The sequence below is a fragment of the Panicum virgatum genome, chromosome 9N, assembly GCF_016808335.1.
Source record: "Panicum virgatum strain AP13 chromosome 9N, P.virgatum_v5, whole genome shotgun sequence".
Classification (NCBI taxonomy): domain Eukaryota; kingdom Viridiplantae; phylum Streptophyta; class Magnoliopsida; order Poales; family Poaceae; genus Panicum; species Panicum virgatum.
Window position 1 is genome coordinate 12194020 of NC_053153.1, and position 19683 is coordinate 12213702.

Consider the following 19683-nt stretch of genomic DNA (forward strand, 5'->3'; position numbering starts at 1 on the left):
TCGTATTCGGAATGGTATGGACGAGTCGGAAGCAAGCAAGGCACAAAAGCGTTGCAGCCAATGTGGAGTATTGAGTCACAACTACAAGAAGTGTCCTCAGAATGCACTTCACGATGCTGCTGACGTCAGTCCTTCCGAAAATCCCAGAGATGGAGCACCTCCTACGTTCAGACGAGCATCGGCGAGAATTGCTCGTGGAAGTCATTCGGTGTCATGATCCACAATTGTATTTCATTATTTGTAATATATAGTAATGAAATATGGCAGGTATGTAATGAAGTATTATTGTATTTATGTGTCCAGTTTGTATGAAATATATATTTACCTATGTGTTCTCATATATTTTTGAATGCAGGTATGGAGATGGACTCCTTGCTAGACCCAGTGATCGACTCGAGCCACAGGTCTTACTTTGCAGCTGTTGAGCACCGAGCCCTAGAGGTGCTACGTCCTCGTCCACCCGGCGAGGCGATCTCTATACACCACGATTGGTGTGGCCGGTATGTAATGAAATATTATTGTTTATCATTTATGTATTCGCCGGTATTCCTTTGTTTCGACATTTTTTGTTTTTTTGCAGGTTACGTGAGGCCGGCCTACTGACTCTGAGCCGTCTTGTCGAGGTTGGGCCTATTCAGCTCGACCGATCCCTCCTGACGGCGCTCGTTGACAGATGGAGGCCGGAGACACACACGTTCCACCTCCCGTGTGGGGAGATGACTCCTACGCTGCAGGACGTGGCCTACCTCCTCGGCCCCCCTATCGTCGGGGAGGCTGTAGGTCCGCGTGTGGTGGCGGCCTCATGGAAGGATGAGCTGGAGGCCCGTTTTGCCCTGGTTGACCGCGTGGAAGAAGCAGGTCCGATCAACCCGCACCCGCGAGCAGCAGGTCCTTCGAAGACCTGGTTCCTACAGTTTACAGTACATATTCATTCCATATATAAATTTAATTGTTACAATTCACATGTTCCATTGATAGTTGAAACCATTAATCTTAATTGTTTATGCAGCCTGCCCTGTTGGCTGCGGATGCCGACGAGTACAGTGTGACTAGATCGCTGGAGGCGTACCTACTTTGGTTGTTTGGTTACATCATGTTCAACAACACTCATGGCAACTCGGTCAATAGGATTCTCCTTCCGTATGCACGGGAGATTGCGGATGGGGACGAGGACGTACCGCCCTACAGCTGGGGTGAGGCGGTACTTGCAGCCACTTACCGTGGACTCTGTGACGGCTGCATGAAGATACAAGGGAACGCTATCCTGTCAGGGTGCCCACTACTGCTACAGCTTTGGTCGTACGAGAGGCTAGCCGTTGGTCGGCCCTTTGTCAGCCACGAGCCTTACCACGGGGGCATGTACGGCGACGAGGAGGACGAGAGGCCCACTATGGGAACTATCTGGATCTGGCGTCAGGTACGATCGCAACAAATCTAATTTTGTTATTCATTGTTACATGATGTATTAGCGCACTTTTAATTTTACTTATTCGGAATGCAGAGGTCCTGGGCACATGCGCGGGTTAGACGCGCATATCCTGAGTTTGTTTCGGAGCTCGACATGCTGACGCCCGAGGACGTTGTCTGGGAGCCTTACAGCCCAGAGGCTGTGGCTACCCATGCACCAGCAGGTCTGTCTTCGCACTGCTCCGCGAATGCGAGCCTGTGGCTTACTTCCGCCGTCCTGGTTTATGACATCGCGGTTGAGGCATATTGCCCCTGGAGAGTCAGGAGACAGTTTGGGCAGCGCCAGGAGTTTCCGGTGCCCACCGCGTTGGAGCGTGTCAGTCGCCAGGACCACAAGTAATTATGAATGAACTTGGCTCATACATTCGTGTCGAATCTAACGATTCTTCGTGGTCCACTTTGTAGGTTGTCAAGTAGTGGCTTGCCGTGCTCTGATGATTGGCTCACCAAGATCCAGCCGTGGGTGGACCAATGGGAACAGGCAGACGAGCTCTTGGTCCATCCAACAGGACCACACACAGACAGCTTTTTTAGGGCTTACCTCATTTGGTACTTACCCCGGACTCGGGCTCGTCTGGTTTTTGTTGACACTCACCCGCAGCCACACCAGGCGAGGCCTCAGGATGGCTATGGCCGGCACCACGTGGAGGCACTAGTTGGCGCGGTGAGTCTCTTGATCATATTTGCATATATATATATATATATATATATATATATATATATATATATATATATATATATATATATATATATATATATATATATATATATATATATATATATATATATATATAATCATATTCATAAGATAATTCATGTGTTTGTAACTGTACCTTTACTGAATTGATGCAGCTTCGCCTTTGCAACATGATGGAGACAGACTGCTCGACTTACTTGACGAGGGTACGTGCCGGATCCCCAATGACCCAGTTTGAGCAGACAGAGGCATGGTCGAGGCAGCGTGATCAGTTGCGTCAGGTAATGCACAACTTCGGAAGCCGTGTGCAGTACGAAGACAGCCACGGGTCGTCTCAGGCCTCGTCGTCGTTCCCGTGTCCGTCGAACATGCACGGGCCGACATCGCAGTTCTTCCCAAGTGCAGGTAACGTACATATCTCTTTAAAATTACATCAAGTGTTCCTACATATTTACTAATATCACATACAGGATACGATCCAGCTACTGCGTTCGGCCATACTGGAATGTTTAGAGGGACAGCACCAGTTGGCGGACCGTATCCAGGGATGGTACCGAGGCCACAGATACCGGCCTACACAGGTTAGTTTATGTTTCGTATTTCGGTTTCTACATGGCATGACAAAATATACGAGCGTACGCTAACATCCACATTTTTTGCGTAGGATTCTACCCCCATGCGTGCGCCGGACCTTCTTCTTCCTCCTTTCGACCAGATAACGAGACCTTCACCTTAGACGACTTCGACAGCTTGAGTCCAGAAGAGCCTGCCGCGCAAGGTGACCCCGATGTCTTGGGGTATTCACAGCTAGGAGGAGCACCACTTGGGATCTCTCAGCAGCAGACACCGCAGCCCCTTGCGCGTCCTGAGCGACAGGTGAGGTCTCCGGATGTTCTCACCTACTCCGAGGGCCATGTCCGTGCCCAGCAGAGGGCTAAGAGGGTCCGACGCCCTAGGGGTGGTTAGATGTATCTGATGTTTGTATCTCTGATGTTTATTTGTAATGAGATAGCTGTGGACCGTTTATTTGTATCCGATGTTTATGATTGTGGTAGGTTACTTGTCATTTGTTTCTATAGATACTATTGATGTGAACTTATTATGTTTGTGGGTTCCATAATGCTCGTGAAATAAGGGAAGTTCTTGCGATTTTTTCCCGTGATTTAATGAAGGACAAGTTAGGTGCGGTAGGAGTCAGCAGCCGAGATCCTGCCGACGATGATAACGAATACACGCTCGAATAGCTCAAAATAGGTCCCTGGAAAAAAAGGGGGGCTGTCGCCCCCCAACAGGCGACAGGCCCCTGTCGCCCGAGGGGTGGGCGACAGGCCCCTGTCGCCCGTTGGGGGGGCGACAGGCCCCCCCTTTTTTTTCTCCAGGGACTTCGTTGCAAATTTGAAGAAAAAAAATTACACTTTGGACCTGTCGCCCTATGGGAGGGCGACCGGGGTATATTTTTGAAATATTTCAAAACGGACATATATTTTTGAAATTTTAATTTTTTTTAAATACAAAAAAGAAAAAACCGCTCGGAAGGGGCATGATCGCGGCCCAACTGGTGTGGCTGCTGGTGGGCTCAGAACTAAACGCTAAGGTTTACCAGCGCTCGGCTCGTCCTCTCCTGCTTCCTTCACGGTTGATGCCGACTCTCTCCGCCGCCAATCGGTAGGACGAAGAGATATCTCTGTTTGTGAGCCAATCGGTAGGACGAAGCGTTACATGAGGGATCCCGGTAGCTTCGCATGTAAATATCCGATTTCTGCTTCTTCTTTTTTTTTTTGAGAAGAACCGGGTTTTCATTTTATTTATAGCATCTGATGATTACAGCCCAAATTACAAAGACATCCTTAAAGGACAAAGAAATTACATTCAAGTTTTTGTAAACTCCCAGTTGTCGTCGCCACCGGCGGCCGGAGCTCCCAGCTTGAAGCCGACCTCCTCCCTGGCGAAGAACATACATTTTTTACGCCGTCTTGAGCAGCACATCAGAACCGACATGCACTACAAATGCTGAACGAACCGGCTAAAGATGATAGCCAGAGACCGTCGCATCGTCAGGCAACGAGGGATCCGACTCCCCAAGGACCTCCAGAAACCCCAAATCGCCTAGCGACGAAGAATCCCGAAAGGGAACTGAACCACCAGATGTGGGAACTAACAACCAACCCGAATCCACTTCGTGTTTGTAGGTAATCCAACTCGTATTCTCTATGAGTTGGCAAACAAACCTTCCGAAATTTCTAAACATATTCATTGCCCTATTCTGGTTTACAAATCTAGCACTATCTTTGGAACCATGGGCAGCAACGGCACCAAGAGAAACACAGGGAAACCAAACATCGATGCAGAAGATAAAATCGATGGCAAACCTATCGATGTTGAGACCCCCCGCAAAAGATCCTCTCTCGAAGCATCTGTTCCCCAACAGTTCAGAGAGCCGACGCGCCGGCAATTCCTTGACTCCCCACCGGATTCGCTGCTTTTTCTCGCCATCGGTGGCCTTTATGGCACCGATGTGCTTGGAAAACAGCGGATCCGATGGGTGATGTATATATCTTTTCTATTAGAATAGTTTTATCTAGTGTAAGGTTAGAGTTTTTACTGGCGGAGCTGTCGATGATAAGCTTTTATCCTTTTTGGTGTTTCTCCACTATTGCTTGTGTTTGTGCTCCTCCCGCTCCCCGTTCCGGCGTTCCCCGCTGCCCTCCCCCGCTGGGATCGTCGCGCCCCGAGCCGACCCCTCTCAAAACCCCGCACCATGCAGCCCCCTGGCGAAACCTCGGGCGCTCCGGCCCCTCCCTCCCCTCGCCGTCTACCTCAAGTCCATGTCGTACGTGGACGTCAAGATGCGGTGGAAGAAGGACGCGTCGTTCGACGCCGTCCCCGTGCTCTCCCACGCCCGCGACCTTCGCCCGCTGGTCTCCATGGCGCGCCTCCTCTCCCCGTCGCCCGCCCCCGTATCGGCGGTCTCCAAGCGCGGCCGCTCGCTCGAGGTCCCCGATCGCCGGGTCACCTCCTTCCTCCGCCGCTTCCCCGCCGCCTTCGTCGAGTCCGTGGGGCCGCACCACAACCTCCCCTGGTTCCGGCTCTCCGACGCCGCCGCCGGGCTCCTGCGGAAGGAGCGGGACGTCTTCGCCGCCCGCCGCGCGGATGTCACGGGCCGCCTGCGCCGCCTCGTCCTCATGTGCCCGCGCCGCCGCCTCCCGCTCCGCGTCGCGCAGGGCATGCTGTGGCATCTCGGCATCCCAGAGGACTACTTTAAGGATCCGGATCACGGCATCGCACAGGATGGATTTCGGATTTTAACTTCAGGAGATGGATCTGTTTGCCGGGATGATGACGGCGATGGGAGGGAGACGGAGTTGGGGCTAATTGACGATGGGAAGCTTCAAGAAATGCCTCTCTCGGTTCTCCAGATGAATGCTATGAGGAAGTTCGGATCGGTGGCAGATGTGCCTATCCCACTCTTCCAGTCAAAGGGTCTCCGGTTGAAGCAGAAGATTAAGGACTGGTTGGAAGGGTTCCAGAGGCTGCATTACGTGTCTCCATATGAGGATTTCAGCGACATCCGTCCGGGTACTGATGTTTCAGAGAAGCGGGCAGTCGGGGTGCTCCATGAGCTGCTTAGTCTGTTTGTGACGTGCTCTGCTGAGAGGCGGCGGCTACTCTGCCTTAGGCAGCACCTGGGTCTGCCACAGAAGTTCCATCTTGTGTTTGAGCGGCACCCGCATGTATTCTACTTGTTGTTAAAGGAAAAGACATGCTTTGTTGTCCTCAAAGAGGCGTACATGGCTAGGGGAGATACTGCAATTGAGGAACACCCCATGCTGGAAGTGCGCAAGAAGTATGTTGAGCTGATGGAGGAGTCACAGGAAATCATAAGGGGCCGACGGAGCGGGAAACCTATTGAACTGGAGTCCAATGTATCTGGTTCTGGGGATATTGAGGATTGCATTGAAATTTTATCATAACAAGCCATGTTTTTAGCTGAGATGGAGGATGGGAATCATGTGCAAATATGGCTTCTACTGGAAGAATGAGGAACCCTACTCTTGGTAGGAGCCAGTTTGTTGCTCATTATTTGCTGAGAAATTCATCAACTGTAGAAACAGGTTAGTGACTACGAGAAATTTAAGCTGCATCCTCCAAGCTATTCTGTACTTAGCTGATTTATTTTTTATATGTCTCAACCACACAAAAAGTCGTATAGTTTTGCCAGAGATTTCTGATTTAATGTATCCATCTGTATTTAATTTGCTGGTAACGGAAGTTAATGAATAGTGTACTTTGAATTTGACTGTGTGTTCTGTTCTGTCCAGGAGATTTAGCAGCTGGTGGCTGTAGAAATATGTTTGATAAATTACTCTACATTGTTTTGTGGATGTCATGAAATATTCTCTTCCTAGTCTCCAATGTATTTCTTGGACGTCACTCTTTTTTTTTTTGCACATTGATGTGATTGCTTCTAAAATAAAACAAGCAGTCCTGAAAAAAATTATTTACTCAAGTATCCAAGTGCCATTCTTGAATGTGGTATGTATAAAAGAGGAGCAATGCCACTGTAGATGTGTTGGTATGCTGGAGATGCATGAATAGGAGAATGATTGAACTTAAGTTGGTAGATGCCAACCTCACATATGACATTTGTTCTCCTTACGGTTTTGCTTTTGTTTCTGCAAAAGCTTAGGTTTTAAAGTGTTAAAAGAAACTATATCTTCTTTCTCACAGTACATAAGTGCAAGTGAAATTTGATGATACCTCAAAGTTGGGAGTATGGTTCTATGATGCAATCGAGCTAGCATTTACTGAGGTTATTTGTGATGCCTAACCAAACTTTGTTGTTGTGTTTCTTGTAAGTAAGTCAAGTAACTAGAAATATTATGTTGAACCTGAAGCTCACCACAAGTCTAAGCAATTTAGATTCATATGCAAGTTATCTTGGTCTGAACAAGTTGTTATTCTATTATTGGTTTTGCGAGACAGCCCTTGAATTTTCGGCCCGCTCAAGTTTGACAAAGTTATAAAATTCCTGCCTCAATTGAAGATATCTTTCTCATATTTACCTGGCATGTGGATTGTGGAATAGAAAAACTGCTAAACAGATCACATAATTTGTTATTGTGTAGGTTCTAATAGTTGGCAAAGCGGCCAGTGGAGTATACCTCTTTATTTGTGGGCCATGGTTAGCTACTCAGTTTTGTTTATGTTTATCATGTAGCATTGGATGATTGCGCTTGAATTTGTCAGCCTATTTCAAACTAGTAATTTTTTATCTCCATGCTCATTCACATTCATGATGATTGATTGATGATTAGTTGGCTGTGTTGTTGTAGATAGACTGATACCTTTTGGCGGTAAGTGAAACCCCCCAAAGAAAGATATAGATTAAAATTGTATCAGATGCAAATAGACAAATTATTTAGGTGCTTAGTTAAATCCTATACATGCAGATCAGACAAAGATAACAATCCGATCTATCTTGATGTATTAAAGCATAATGCTAGTAGTCTTGTGTTCCCTGTGGTACAAATATGGTGCCATGTTTATTTTATTATAGAAAACAAGATATTGGCAACATATGTACACAATGGTCATTGTATTGTAATTTGGTTACCTTTTGTGGATCTAATTTTGCGTGTGTTTTCTAATCCAACTAATGTTCTCTTTTCATCTAAATTACAGTATTGATATGCGCTGATACCATTTTTCCTTTCTATTTACTTGCAAATTGCAACCACAGGCCCCTCTCAGAACATTTTTTTTTAGCAAAACTTGCTTTTGCATTTTCTCCAATGTTTTTGCTTCTGAGAGGGCCTGTAATCTGAATCCTGAAATGCAAGGGATCCCTCTAGGATCTCCTGGTTTCAGAGTATTCACCTTGAATCCTGAAATTTGCGAGCCAAATCAGTAGGGAAAAGCGTTTTATGAGGGATCCAGGTAGCTTTGCGTGTAAATAAGGTGCTAGAACGTAATGCCTTAAGGAGCCATTTGACTGTAGTTTAGCCTTCTGATTTACTGTTCCCTCATTCTGTGCTGAATCGATTCAATATATTACGTATGGAAGTTGTAATTGAACTGTTATGGGCCTGATTGTTTGCTTCAGCGCTTGCAGTCACTGCTGCAGTAGCTCCCCCAGCCGTCACCATGCAGAAAGAGGAGGGTAAGAATAAGATGGTGGACCTCTATGTCCCCCCGTGGTAAGTCTTACCCCAACTTTTTCGTTTGCTTCTGCATTTATTGGTATTTATGCTGTTGTGGTTGCTGAGCTGTGTTTTCTTTTTGTTCCTGTAGCTCTGCCACGAACAGAATCATCACTGCCAGGGACCATGCATGCGTCCGTGCAGATCAACATCGGGCACTTGGATGAGAATGGTCTGTTCGATGGCCGCTTCACCACGTTTGGCCTCTCTCGGTTTGCCCGTGCTCAGGTAATTATCCTTGTTGCAGATTGCAGTATGATTAGCCTGCCCAATTCAACTAAAAGATGGTAGTTTTGCATATGCAACATTTAATCGTAAGTGTGCATAGGTTACTAGTTTTGCATTGTGGGTGCCTGCCCACTAGATTTCCTTACAGTGGATTTGCATAATTGCATGCCAATATTATTGATGTGCACCCGCCTACCTGATTTCTTTGCAGTGTGTTTGCTTGCCAATATACCATGAGTCGATATAAATAAATTGTTCGACATCTGTTTCACTTTATTTATATCGACTCATGGTATATTGGCAAGCAAACACACTGCAAAGAAATCAGGTAGGCGGGTGCACATCAATAATATTGGCATGCAATTATGCAAATCCACTGTAAGGAAATCTAGTGGGCAGGCACCCACAATGCCAAAAAAAAAATTGTTCGACATCTGTTTCACTTTGCCAAAGGATGCTAGCCCAGTTGGTTAGTCACTCCGGCGGCACCCCTCAGGTCCTGAGTTCGACTCCCCGTGGGAGCGAATTTCAGGCTGAGGGTAAAAAAATCCCCTCGCTGGCCCCGTGTGCCAAAGCACTGGTTGTGAGACGACCCAGGTCGGCCTGAGGACCCTTACATGGCCCAGGCAGGTAGTTCCCAGGGGTTACGTCTCCCAGTGTCAGGGCGGGGCCAGGGTTCGGGGATTTTCTCGGTCGGGGAAGCCGAGGCTTCTTCTTAAGCTAATACCAGTGGGGCGGTCTTTCCCCACCCGGCCGAGTTTGACATCTGTTTCACTTTCTATGCTTCATCTAGTTCTTGATTGATTTTGTTGTGCCCCGTAGTACTGAGTAAAGCCTTGCTGTGCTAAGAATATGCAAATTTCCTTTGTAGTTGCATTTGAAATGAGAAATTGTATTTGCAGTTAGATGGGCTTTTGGAATTATGTACTTTTTCTGTTGTCACTTGTCAAGGTGCCCTCATTTGGTTGATTACAATTAGCTCACATCAATTTAGACTTGCTTTTTTTTGTTTATCTACCAATAAGCATGCTAGCTGCTGGAGTTCAGGCTGATGTTGTAATGGACCAAACTTTTTTGCTCTGTGACTACATCCTATCCTCTGTGAAATGTAGAAGTATGCCATCCTAGTTGCTAGTCTATATCGCTGGTTCCGATTTCTCGTTTTGGTTGACAGGGTGATGCTGACAGGCTGTGGGCTGTGGCAGAAGAGGAAGGCCGAGATCAAGCAGTAGTGGGTCTTGGTCGCTTCTAGTTTCACCTACAATTGACTCTTATGGTATGTCGACCCTGCCTTGGCGATGTTTTGATTTCTGTGTCGTGGACCGTTTGGTACCGAAGTAGCATGGATCAAGCTTGTTAAGATGATCCAAGGATTATATAAAAAAAATGCCAGTTCTCTGCTATTGCACGTGTGCTTTGCGGCTGTTGCTTTACTATTTGCTTTAGGAAAGCCACCAATCGCTTGGTGGATGAATTGTGTTTGTACCATGAGGTTTGCCAACAAGCTACAGGGCAACCATCCCGTGGCCCCCCGCTGGGCACGTGCTTGCTGCAGCTGAGGATTTGAGGTACTCGGTTCTCGCGAGAAAAATGTGAATGCTTGGTTATCTGATGGATCCTGGAGTGAGTACACTAGTTTTGGTGGTTAACTTAAGTACTTAACTGCGTCAGCAATTATAATAGCGTCTCTGTACCAAACCAGATTAACAGTCACATGGATTCGTCTTTTTCTTGCTCCCCAAACCTAATCCATAGCATAATTTGCCTATAACTTTCTGTTCATCTGTCGATCGAGAGCAGTCCTATTGCTGCTTCGGATTTTTATATCATGGGCTGCTAACTGCGTCAGCAATGAGATTAGCATTCGACGACCAAGAGGACTAACATTTCTGGAGATGGCCAGAACACGTCTTGGCATTGACTTTAACTCGGAACCGATCGAACGCAGGAGTTTTTGCTACCATCGTATTCTGTTGACGCGTTCTTCTGACTTCTCACCAACTGTTGAGATAAACATCGTTCGCATGAGTTTCAGAGATTAGTTAGATGCTTTATTATCGGCGGCTGCCCGGCTTGCCTGCACTTTCTAGTTGTTTGCAGGCATGATCACGATCAGGGCTAATAATTCGTTGTCAGCGGACTCAGCACCGATGCTTTGGTAGGAAGCAAGGGACGAAGGCTCTGTTTAGATCTAAAAATACAAAATATAAAATTTTTGTAAATCGCTTGCATCGTATAATAAATGTAGTCGAAAAATAAATCACATTACACAAATGGACTGTAAATCGCGAGACGAATCTAATGAGCCTAATTAGGATATGATTAGACACTAAATTACTACAGTAATACTACAGTAAATATGTTCTGCTGATGAATTAATTAGGCTTATTAGATTCGTCTCGTGGTTTATAGACGAGATCTGTAATTAGTTTTGTAATTAGTCTACATTTAATATTTCAAATGTTGAAGATTTCCTTCTAAAAATATAAAAATGCAAAATGCAAAGTGATGCCGAAGGTATGGAAAAGGGCAAACGTGTGGCGACTCGGCGTACCGGCTCGCATGATTGTCTTCCACCGACACTGAGAAGGTTCAAATACACTTGCCTGTAACTCATCAGGCATCAGCTCAACTCTATGGCAACCACTTGTTCGAATTACGATCTCTTACGAATTAAGGGTGCAAACTGATCGCGTGTGAGAAGGATTCAGTGTGCAAACTGGTCGTGTGTGAGAAGAAATCTCTGCCTGTGCGTACTTCAATTCTATACTTGCCACTTGTCAGAATTGGCAACCTGTCAGTCAGTGTCTCAGTGAGGATGCAAGGACAGGATCAGCGATCAAGGTCGGCTACCTGATCGCTGTCGCCTACATACCTTGGATTTATTCGGGACGAATCTTGGTGGCCGAAATCAACCGAACCGGGTCCATCGACCGATGAGAACAGTTTTCTTTTTTCATTTTGTGATAAAGGTCAAGAACGGATTAGGAGGGCAGGGATCCCTCCAGCTGAAACAATAGCGACGTGGGGTGATGTCTCGCTACTTCCAGAAGGCGACCTCGTGCCAAACGTTAAGCTGGTCGACGTCGTTCAGTCACGATGGAGCCCTCTGATTTTGTTTGGAAAAAGTCTATATCACCCTCTTAATTTTTTGGGTGGACTAAGTAACACCCAACTTATAAAACTTATAAAACGGTCTATATCACCCTCTGAACTTTATAAAATCGGCCATATTATCCCCTAAAATAATTTTGAAAAATCATAGTAAATCACAGAAAAATCATAAAATAAAAAATCTAATTGTGTTGGGCTCCAAATGAGTAGAGCTACATAGTGAATATATAATATAATATGCTTCAGTACATTTTTTTACAGCTATGAAGAAAAGTATAGATCTAAAACTGCAGCAAAAAAATATTAAATCATATCATATTATATGTTCACAGTGTAGATCTACTCATTTAGAGCCCAACACAATTGAATTTTCTATTTTATGATTTTTATGTGATTTATTATGATTTAAAACTGCTTTAGGGGGTAATTTGACCGGTTTTGAAAAGTTCAGAGAGTGATATAGACCGTTTTATAAGTTGGGGGTTATGTAGTCCACCCCATAGTTGAGGGGGTGATATAGACTTTTTTTCGATTTTGTTTCACCGGTGAGTCTCCGAATCTGAATGATCAAGTCAAAGTAGGTGATAATCAACCACTGTATATGTAGAGAGAAACTAGGTGAATTCTCGTGCTTCAATCTAACGGGTCCTCCATGCAAATTGGGTTGAGTTGGCTGCTTGGGCTTGGCCATCATTTTAATTTGCCAATTTTCTGATACTTCAAGCAAATTCTCCATGTAAAATGGGTTGAACTCAGCCACCATGAATGCCACCAAAATAGCATACATGATGTGTGATTTCTTTTGCGGACAACTTTCAAGCTCAATCACGTCCATTTAGTCTGTTGAAACATGAACATCAATCTAATGAAAAAATAAAAAAATATGCTAAGACGGTCTATCTTCATGATTTTGCATGATAGTCATGAGGTGTTTGTGGGAACATATGTTCTAAGAGGGTCGTATCTACTCCCAACCACTTTCTCTCCTTGATAAAGAGTGGTGTACGTGTACCAGTCCCACTTGCTTGTCTCTCAAGTCTCAAAAAAAAAAAGGAAAAAGAAAAGAAAGAAAATCCCTAATCCAAAAGCCAAAAACCCAGTTTAAAGGCTACTCGGTCTTCCACAATCCACATCCCCAAAACGCGAAACGCCAGCGAGCACCCACCCGACCCCCAAAAAATCCCAAACCCCCCAACGGCCATGTCTCCGCTGCCCGGCCTGCTCCCCATCGTGCTCCTCGCCGCTGCCGCCACCGCGGCCGCCGCCCAGGCGGGCGGCGTGTCGCTGAACGGGGCGGCGAACGACCTGCTCCCCAAGTACGGCCTGCCCAAGGGGCTCATCCCGGACTCCGTCGCCTCCTACACCTTCGACGAGGCCGCGGGCGCCTTCGAGATCCACCTCGCCAGCACCTGCTACGTCCACTTCGGCTCCCACCTCGTCTACTACGAGAGGACCATCACGGGGAAGCTCTCCAAGGGCGCCATCTCCGACCTCTCGGGCGTCCAGGCCAAGAAGCTCTTCCTCTGGGTCTACGTCACGGGGATGGTCGCGCACCCCGACAAGGGCACCATCGAGTTCCAGGCCGGCTTCGTCTCCGAGTCGCTGTCCGCGTCCATGTTCGACGAGGTGCCCACCTGCGGGGCCAGCGTCGGCGCGCAGCTGCGCGGCGCGGCGGGGGTGATCGGGGAGCTCGGCCTGCTCCCCGTTGCGCAGGTACGCCTTCTTACTCTTCTGCCTCGTGAGTTGCCCAGAGCGGAATTAGTTCGGACTTCGGAGATGGATGCGAACTGGATCTCGTGACGCAGTGCCGCACTTTTGTTTGCTTCAAATCTATTAGCTGAATTTTGATCTCCGCATGTTAATTAGTTTTTCATCTCAATTAGATGGAGAGATTGATTCGAGAGGTGCGTTGTATTCGGGATGCACGATCTGACTTAACGAGCCAATTTGACCTTTGTACCGGCTTAGTTTTAGCTCTACCAACAGTTGTTGACTTGTTTTGATGGATTGGTTTTAGTGTTGCATGCTCACGAGTCATCAACTGGCTCAGTAATGCATTATTTTTTTCTATGAGGTGGCTACTTTTTGTTATGGCCTGGCTGTGTGGTTGAGTTTGTCACATGAGATGCATCCCAGTTCAAGGGACCTGGCTGAGAGTGTAAGAAAACGAGACCAACCTAGGGGTAACTAGGTGACTTTATGTTAAGAAGAAATAGGAACCCAATTCACCTCAACAAGGAATTGAAGTTGGGTTATCTGGCTGTATGCCAGACCCTTATCCAACTGAGTTAGGCTTAGTTGCTCCTGCATGAGAGTTTAGCCCAGATAGAACTTCTTATCAGTTGGTTATGAAATTTTGAAGACACACTAGAGGTTATTTGGGTACATAAGAGTTTATTTTCTTTTTCATTTTAGGCATCCTCTGCTTTGTCACCTATCCGGCAAACCAAAAAACTTTACTATTTTCTTTTGTGTGAGTTACATCACTTGATCAAATATGAAAATCGATCCTGCTGGCATTTTCTAATCCCTTATCCACTAAGTTTGATCAAACCATCAAACACTCCATTCCGGCAATCAATCACCATTAGGCAACTTCAACAGAGATGCGAACATGGGGATCATTTGCAATAGTTACAAGGATGATGCATGAGTACCCCTAATGCTTCGAATAAGAAAAATGAGTGTTATTATGAATATATTTTGGGGCAATACTGCACACAGCTGAACACAGCACTGCCTATTTGTATTATTCACTCTCTTTCTTACCTAGTTAACATGACCTTTTCTGGGGCCAAGATATCAAGAGAGCAAATTATGAAGATATTAGTTGCAGGGGTATCCTTTCAAGTGCTTTACAAGTTCATACTTGTTGAAACTCTGTTTTTGGATGAATTCGGATAGTGATACTTATTGAAAAATGATTTGAATAATTATCTGTCCACATTTGACTGTGAATTGACAATAATAAAATTTGCTACTTGAAAGCTATTACAGTCCAGGGAATTAAAACTTATTTAATGTGTTGTACTGTTGTCATTAGTTTCTTTCATTTGAAGCTTTCACCGATTTGCCAGCAGTGCACTTCAGCATTTGCTTCTCATTGTTAGCATTAACCTGAAACAGCTCAAGTATTGACTTTTGTAGATTCATGGAACTACAACCATATTTTTGTCTTTCCAATTTGTTAAGTACATATCGGAAATATGATACCTTAGCTTCACAACGAATATGGTGACTGCATCAGGGTTGGTCACGGCCTCATGGGTACTTTATAATAAGGCGAATAGGATACCCTCACCAGTTTTCTTGTTAACTGTACTGCCAAATGGCGACAAGCTGTGACATGGCCATCTTAAATCACAACCTTCTAGCCTAAAGCTAGAATTTTATGGTTAAATTAACTCCGGGCCATAGCATCCACTAGTTGGTTGGTTCTCAAGGTTGAATTTGCCCTTCTAGCATCTGTGACAAAGCGCCATTTTTTTGACATATCAACTCACTTATATTAAAATGATGATCCAGTGACAGCATCATGGATCACTAGACCGTTTACAGAGCACCATGCTAAATACTCATTGACAGAAAGGATACCTTCAATTGGTGATGAGATGTAAGGATTCTAGCTCCATCTGTGATAGAAATCCCAAGTTAGGAACTAATGGTGTGGGTTAATGTTCTGCTCTGAATATCATAAGTTATCGATTTCCCACTGATGTCTGCAAATATGGGCTGGGAGGTTTAGTTTGGAATATTAATTCTTTTGAACTGAAGTAGGATAAATTCTGAGAGAAAAGTTGCACCTTCACTACCTTGTGCTTTAGTGAAACTGGTGCTTATAGAAATTTGAAGACTGTTTAATAGTTCATGTAATAATGTCCACTGTCACTTTGTTTCTTATGTCATGTGTCTTAATTTAAGCAAGAAAGTTAATTGTGCCACACAATGCAAGTTGTTGGAATAAATAGGAACATGATTTTTGTCCCATGCAATAGATGTGACTGCTTGGAATAGCCGATTACTCAAACCATAAATGATAATAATAAATAATTGTAGTTTTCTTGTAAGGAACTATGATTTAGAGTAGTTTTTCATTTTATTTGGATTGTATTTGTAGCAATAAGGGCACTGATTAGTAACTAGAGCATTTTAACAATCCCTTCAGCTTTTGATTCTGTTATTATAAGGTGTAGCTATGAAGTCTTTTATTACCCTGGTTTGGATCCTTACAGAAATCAGCTACCGTGGACAATGACTTTATGTGATAGCTTTAGCACAGAACATGGAATCTTGGGATGCAACTATCTACGAAATACTGAAATATATATATTTTTTCAGATCTGCACTAACAAGTTAGAAAGAGACGATTCTAATAGCACCAGTCTGGAACATCAAATAAATAAGAACCGCTGGAGTAACCGGTTTCTAATACATAGTATCATATCTTGGGCTGTATTTACCTGTGAAATACAAATATATGTATACGCTTCGCAGATTTCTAACGTAAATAACTTAGCAACATGCATTCCCCCAAAACCGAGTTCCCTATTGCCATGCCTCTGATGTTGTTAGCGGTTCTGGTTCTACTTGGGAGGCTGGTACAGTAGTTCATTGAGAGAAACTAGAGGACAACTTCTATCAGCATGGATATTTGGTTTTGTTTCCTTTTTGTGGGGTCATGGTATTGCCGTATTGGTAAAATATTATTTGCCACTGATATGATTGTGCAATGGTTCTTAAAACAAAGACTATGCTGATGCATCGTCTTGAGATGCTATATATTTTTGTTGGGACTGTTGCCTCTGCTTTGCGGCTTGTTTTACCATGAACACTCATGATGTCAGCCAAGTAGGCATCGGCATGAAAGTCTTGTCTTGTTGGTACAATAGTTGTGTCTGCGTGGTTATTTGTGGTAGTTACTTCCTGAGCAATTTCAACCTCAGTCCTAATAAATTTGATGGTGTGTATCTTATTTTCTCCTTCCAGGCCTGAATCTCGAGTTGAGAATCCGCTTCCAGCAAACACCAGGACCTTCCAGTTCGCTGTCGCCCGAGCCTGAGTGCAGCTGTGTTCTGCTCTGCCTGTACCCGTACCTGGTTGTTGCTCCCATCTCCAACGGACATGGATCCTCTGTAGAAATGTATATCCATATGCTGTATGTAGGATGTAGGTGAAGTCCTCAATCTCCCGTACTCTCTCGGATTTCATGTCATCATGTGTGGAACCATGAGCTGCCCCAGAAGTGAAGCGCGCGGCACTGCGCGCCTAGACGATGCGGCTTTTTAATTGATGCGTGGTTCTGCTAAGTTTGACGTCTTTCTCGGATGTCTCTGTTGCTGCTGGTATTTTTCACCGTGTGTGAATAAACTCGCTATGAAAAGTTTGGTCTGGCGGGGGATTTGATTTTGTTATGTTTGCTGACTGGTGTGATCACCAGATGTTTTACACACTTCTACTCCATCCGAATCTCGCTCTCCCTCTCCATTTTTTAAGGAAAGAAGACTAGGTGATCTTGACATACTGGTTTGGCAGCCCAGCCCAGAGATGGTCAAATGGCCCATGGCCCTAGCCTGAACGGCCCATGGTCAAAACAAAATTCCCAGTAAACCTCGTGCGAGAGCGGTGCTACCGTGGACTCCGTGGTCCGTGGCCGACGACGAAAGAGCAACCGTCGCCGGAGGAGAAATGCAGGCATACGGCGTCCCGCCCTCGGAGCCACTATGGCGGGGGTCCGGATCAGGACGCTCCGGCTGCGGCTTGGGGCCGTGGACACCTGATGATCCCTCGGCCGTCGCGAGCCCCGTGACTAATTATATCTCGGAGCTCGCAGCGTCGCCGTCGCCGCGCAGGGGCTTTTACGTGCCGACGAGGCGACGGCGAGCCCCACGACGACAAGAGCAGCTCAGTGCCCAACTCGCCTTCGTCGGAAGGCGTGGTTGGCCGGCGGCTCATTTCCTGTGGGTTCGGTGACGCGGCGGCGCCCGACGTCGCGCCGGCTCATTTCTGCAAAGCAAGCTTAAGCTAGACAACAGAAATACCAACTCCGCGCGGGGAGATCGAGCCAATGCACGTGGCGTGCAGTTAGGCAGAGTTATAGATGGCCAACCGGGCCGCCCGGGCACGGCACAGCCCGAGCACGGCCGGCACAAGCACGGCACGCCGGGGCACGGCGACACCGCCATGCCGTGCCGCGTAGTGCCGCCGTGCCGGCACCCCAGCCCAGCCACGGCCCGATGAGGCCGTCGGCGTGCCGTGCCGTGCCCCGGAGCACGACAGCACGCCATGCCGGGGGTGGCGGCAGCCTGCGCGGGGGCGACGCCGGTGGCCGGGGAGGCGGGGACAGGAGGCGACGGTGGCTGCCGGAGGCGACGGCTGTGGCCGGGGAGGCGGGACGACCGGCGGCGGCCAGGGGCGACGGCGGCGGGCGGGGGTGACTGCGGCGGACGCGGAGCGAGAGAAGCGGCTCGGCGGCGGTGCGGCGCGGCGCGGCGGTGGCGGTGCGATCGGTGCTACATTTTTTTTCTTGGCGGGAACGGCTTGTGATAGAGTGCATCTTGTTTGTCTCGAAGAACTGGGGGGAATATCTATTCCAATGTCAAAAAATTTTACCATGTTTAGTAGCTTTTCAATGGCCTCTCTTGCGACAGAATCAAAAAGACATATCTGGTAGAATCGTAACCATAGACGATCCTAATCGAAATGCATAATTTGTCTCATACACTATGGGGATGGTGAGAAGAGATATATTTTACATCCCACAGGGGCTATAATTGGAGATACTATTATTTCTGGAGTTATTCTATTAAAAAAACCATGTGTCATATAACAATTGTACTAAATATAGTAAAGAAATCTAAATAATCTTTAGATCAATCCAAGATTTCGATTCCCAATAAAAAAAGAAATAGAATAGAAAAATATGGTAAGAAATCCCAGGATCTAGAAATTCATTTCGTACAATTGAATCTTTTCAAACTGTTTCTTTTTTAGAACCAAAAAAACTTGTGCCAAAATAACAGATGCGAAGAAGAACAAAAGGCCTTGGACGCGCAATGGATCCTGAAGCACTATTTTTGCATCCCCCTGACCAAACCCTCCGCCAATTACAATTTTTTGCAATTGTAAGGGGATTTTCAAGTATTTATCTAAAGGAAGGAACAAACGAGGATAAGAGAAAATTGCTTCTAATTTGTTTTGTACAAGTAAGATATATGGCATAATATTCTTCCATTTTTATATGAAAGGCATTTCTCCATTCCACTCCATTTAGATCTCTTCTTGCTTACGATTAACCTCTTCTGGAACCTTTCTGGAATGAATCCACTTTTCTGGGAAGATGGAACATTTTTGGGTAATGTGCCCAGGTTTTTTTCGGAAAACCATATGGTTCTTTATGGATCCTCTTATACATTATGTTCGATATCAAGGAAAGGCAATTCTTGCATCAAAAGGAACTCTTCTTTTAAAGAAGAAATGGAAATCTTACGTTGTCAATTTCTCGCAATATTTTTTCTCTTTTTGGACTGCACTTTAGAATATTTTTTAGTATTTTTTTGGATAAATAAGAAAAGGTGCACGATCTCGATGAATTACTTCTGAATAACTTCAGAAATCATATGGAAGAACCATAGCATTTCGCGACTCATTGGTAAATTTACTTTGATTCTCTATAGACCAATAATGTGAGACCATTAACACGGTTAAAGCTAAACTGCTTGAAGTCTGGGCAAAAAGGGGTACTCTTTCTACAACTACATTAGTATTAGTCTCGAAATTCTTTAAATGGGAAATAGCTAGTGTGGAATTTATCTGATATAGAACGCCCATATCGATAAAATAGTTTGAACTATTTACTAGAAGGGCCCAGCCCTTTTTCCAATGCCGAATCGACGACCTATGTATATATAAAAAAAGAAACCACCGTCGGATCACTAAGGCCGACTTTCGTCTCTGCTCGACGGGTGAGTCTTGCAGTCA

The 19683-nt window shown here is 45.6% G+C and overlaps 2 protein-coding genes and 1 pseudogene across 2 annotated transcripts; all 3 read left to right on the forward strand.

Annotated features, from left to right (window-relative positions):
* Positions 1 to 4989: 4989 nt before the first annotated feature.
* On the forward strand, positions 4990 to 6459 carry LOC120688714 (protein WHAT'S THIS FACTOR 9, mitochondrial-like). Its single transcript, XM_039971099.1, has one exon. The coding sequence runs from the start codon at positions 4990 to 4992 to the stop codon at positions 6133 to 6135; it is 1146 nt and encodes a 381-aa protein (XP_039827033.1). The 3' UTR covers positions 6136 to 6459.
* On the forward strand, positions 5938 to 10199 carry LOC120690349 (annotated as a pseudogene).
* Positions 10200 to 12831: 2632 nt separating this feature from the next.
* LOC120690350 (uncharacterized protein At5g01610-like) lies at positions 12832 to 17112 on the forward strand. The gene is made up of 2 exons (XM_039972980.1): positions 12832 to 13419; positions 16693 to 17112. Exons 1-2 carry the CDS (start codon positions 12907 to 12909, stop codon positions 16696 to 16698), a joined length of 519 nt encoding a protein of 172 aa, XP_039828914.1. The 5' UTR covers positions 12832 to 12906; the 3' UTR covers positions 16699 to 17112.
* Positions 17113 to 19683: the final 2571 nt, after the last annotated feature.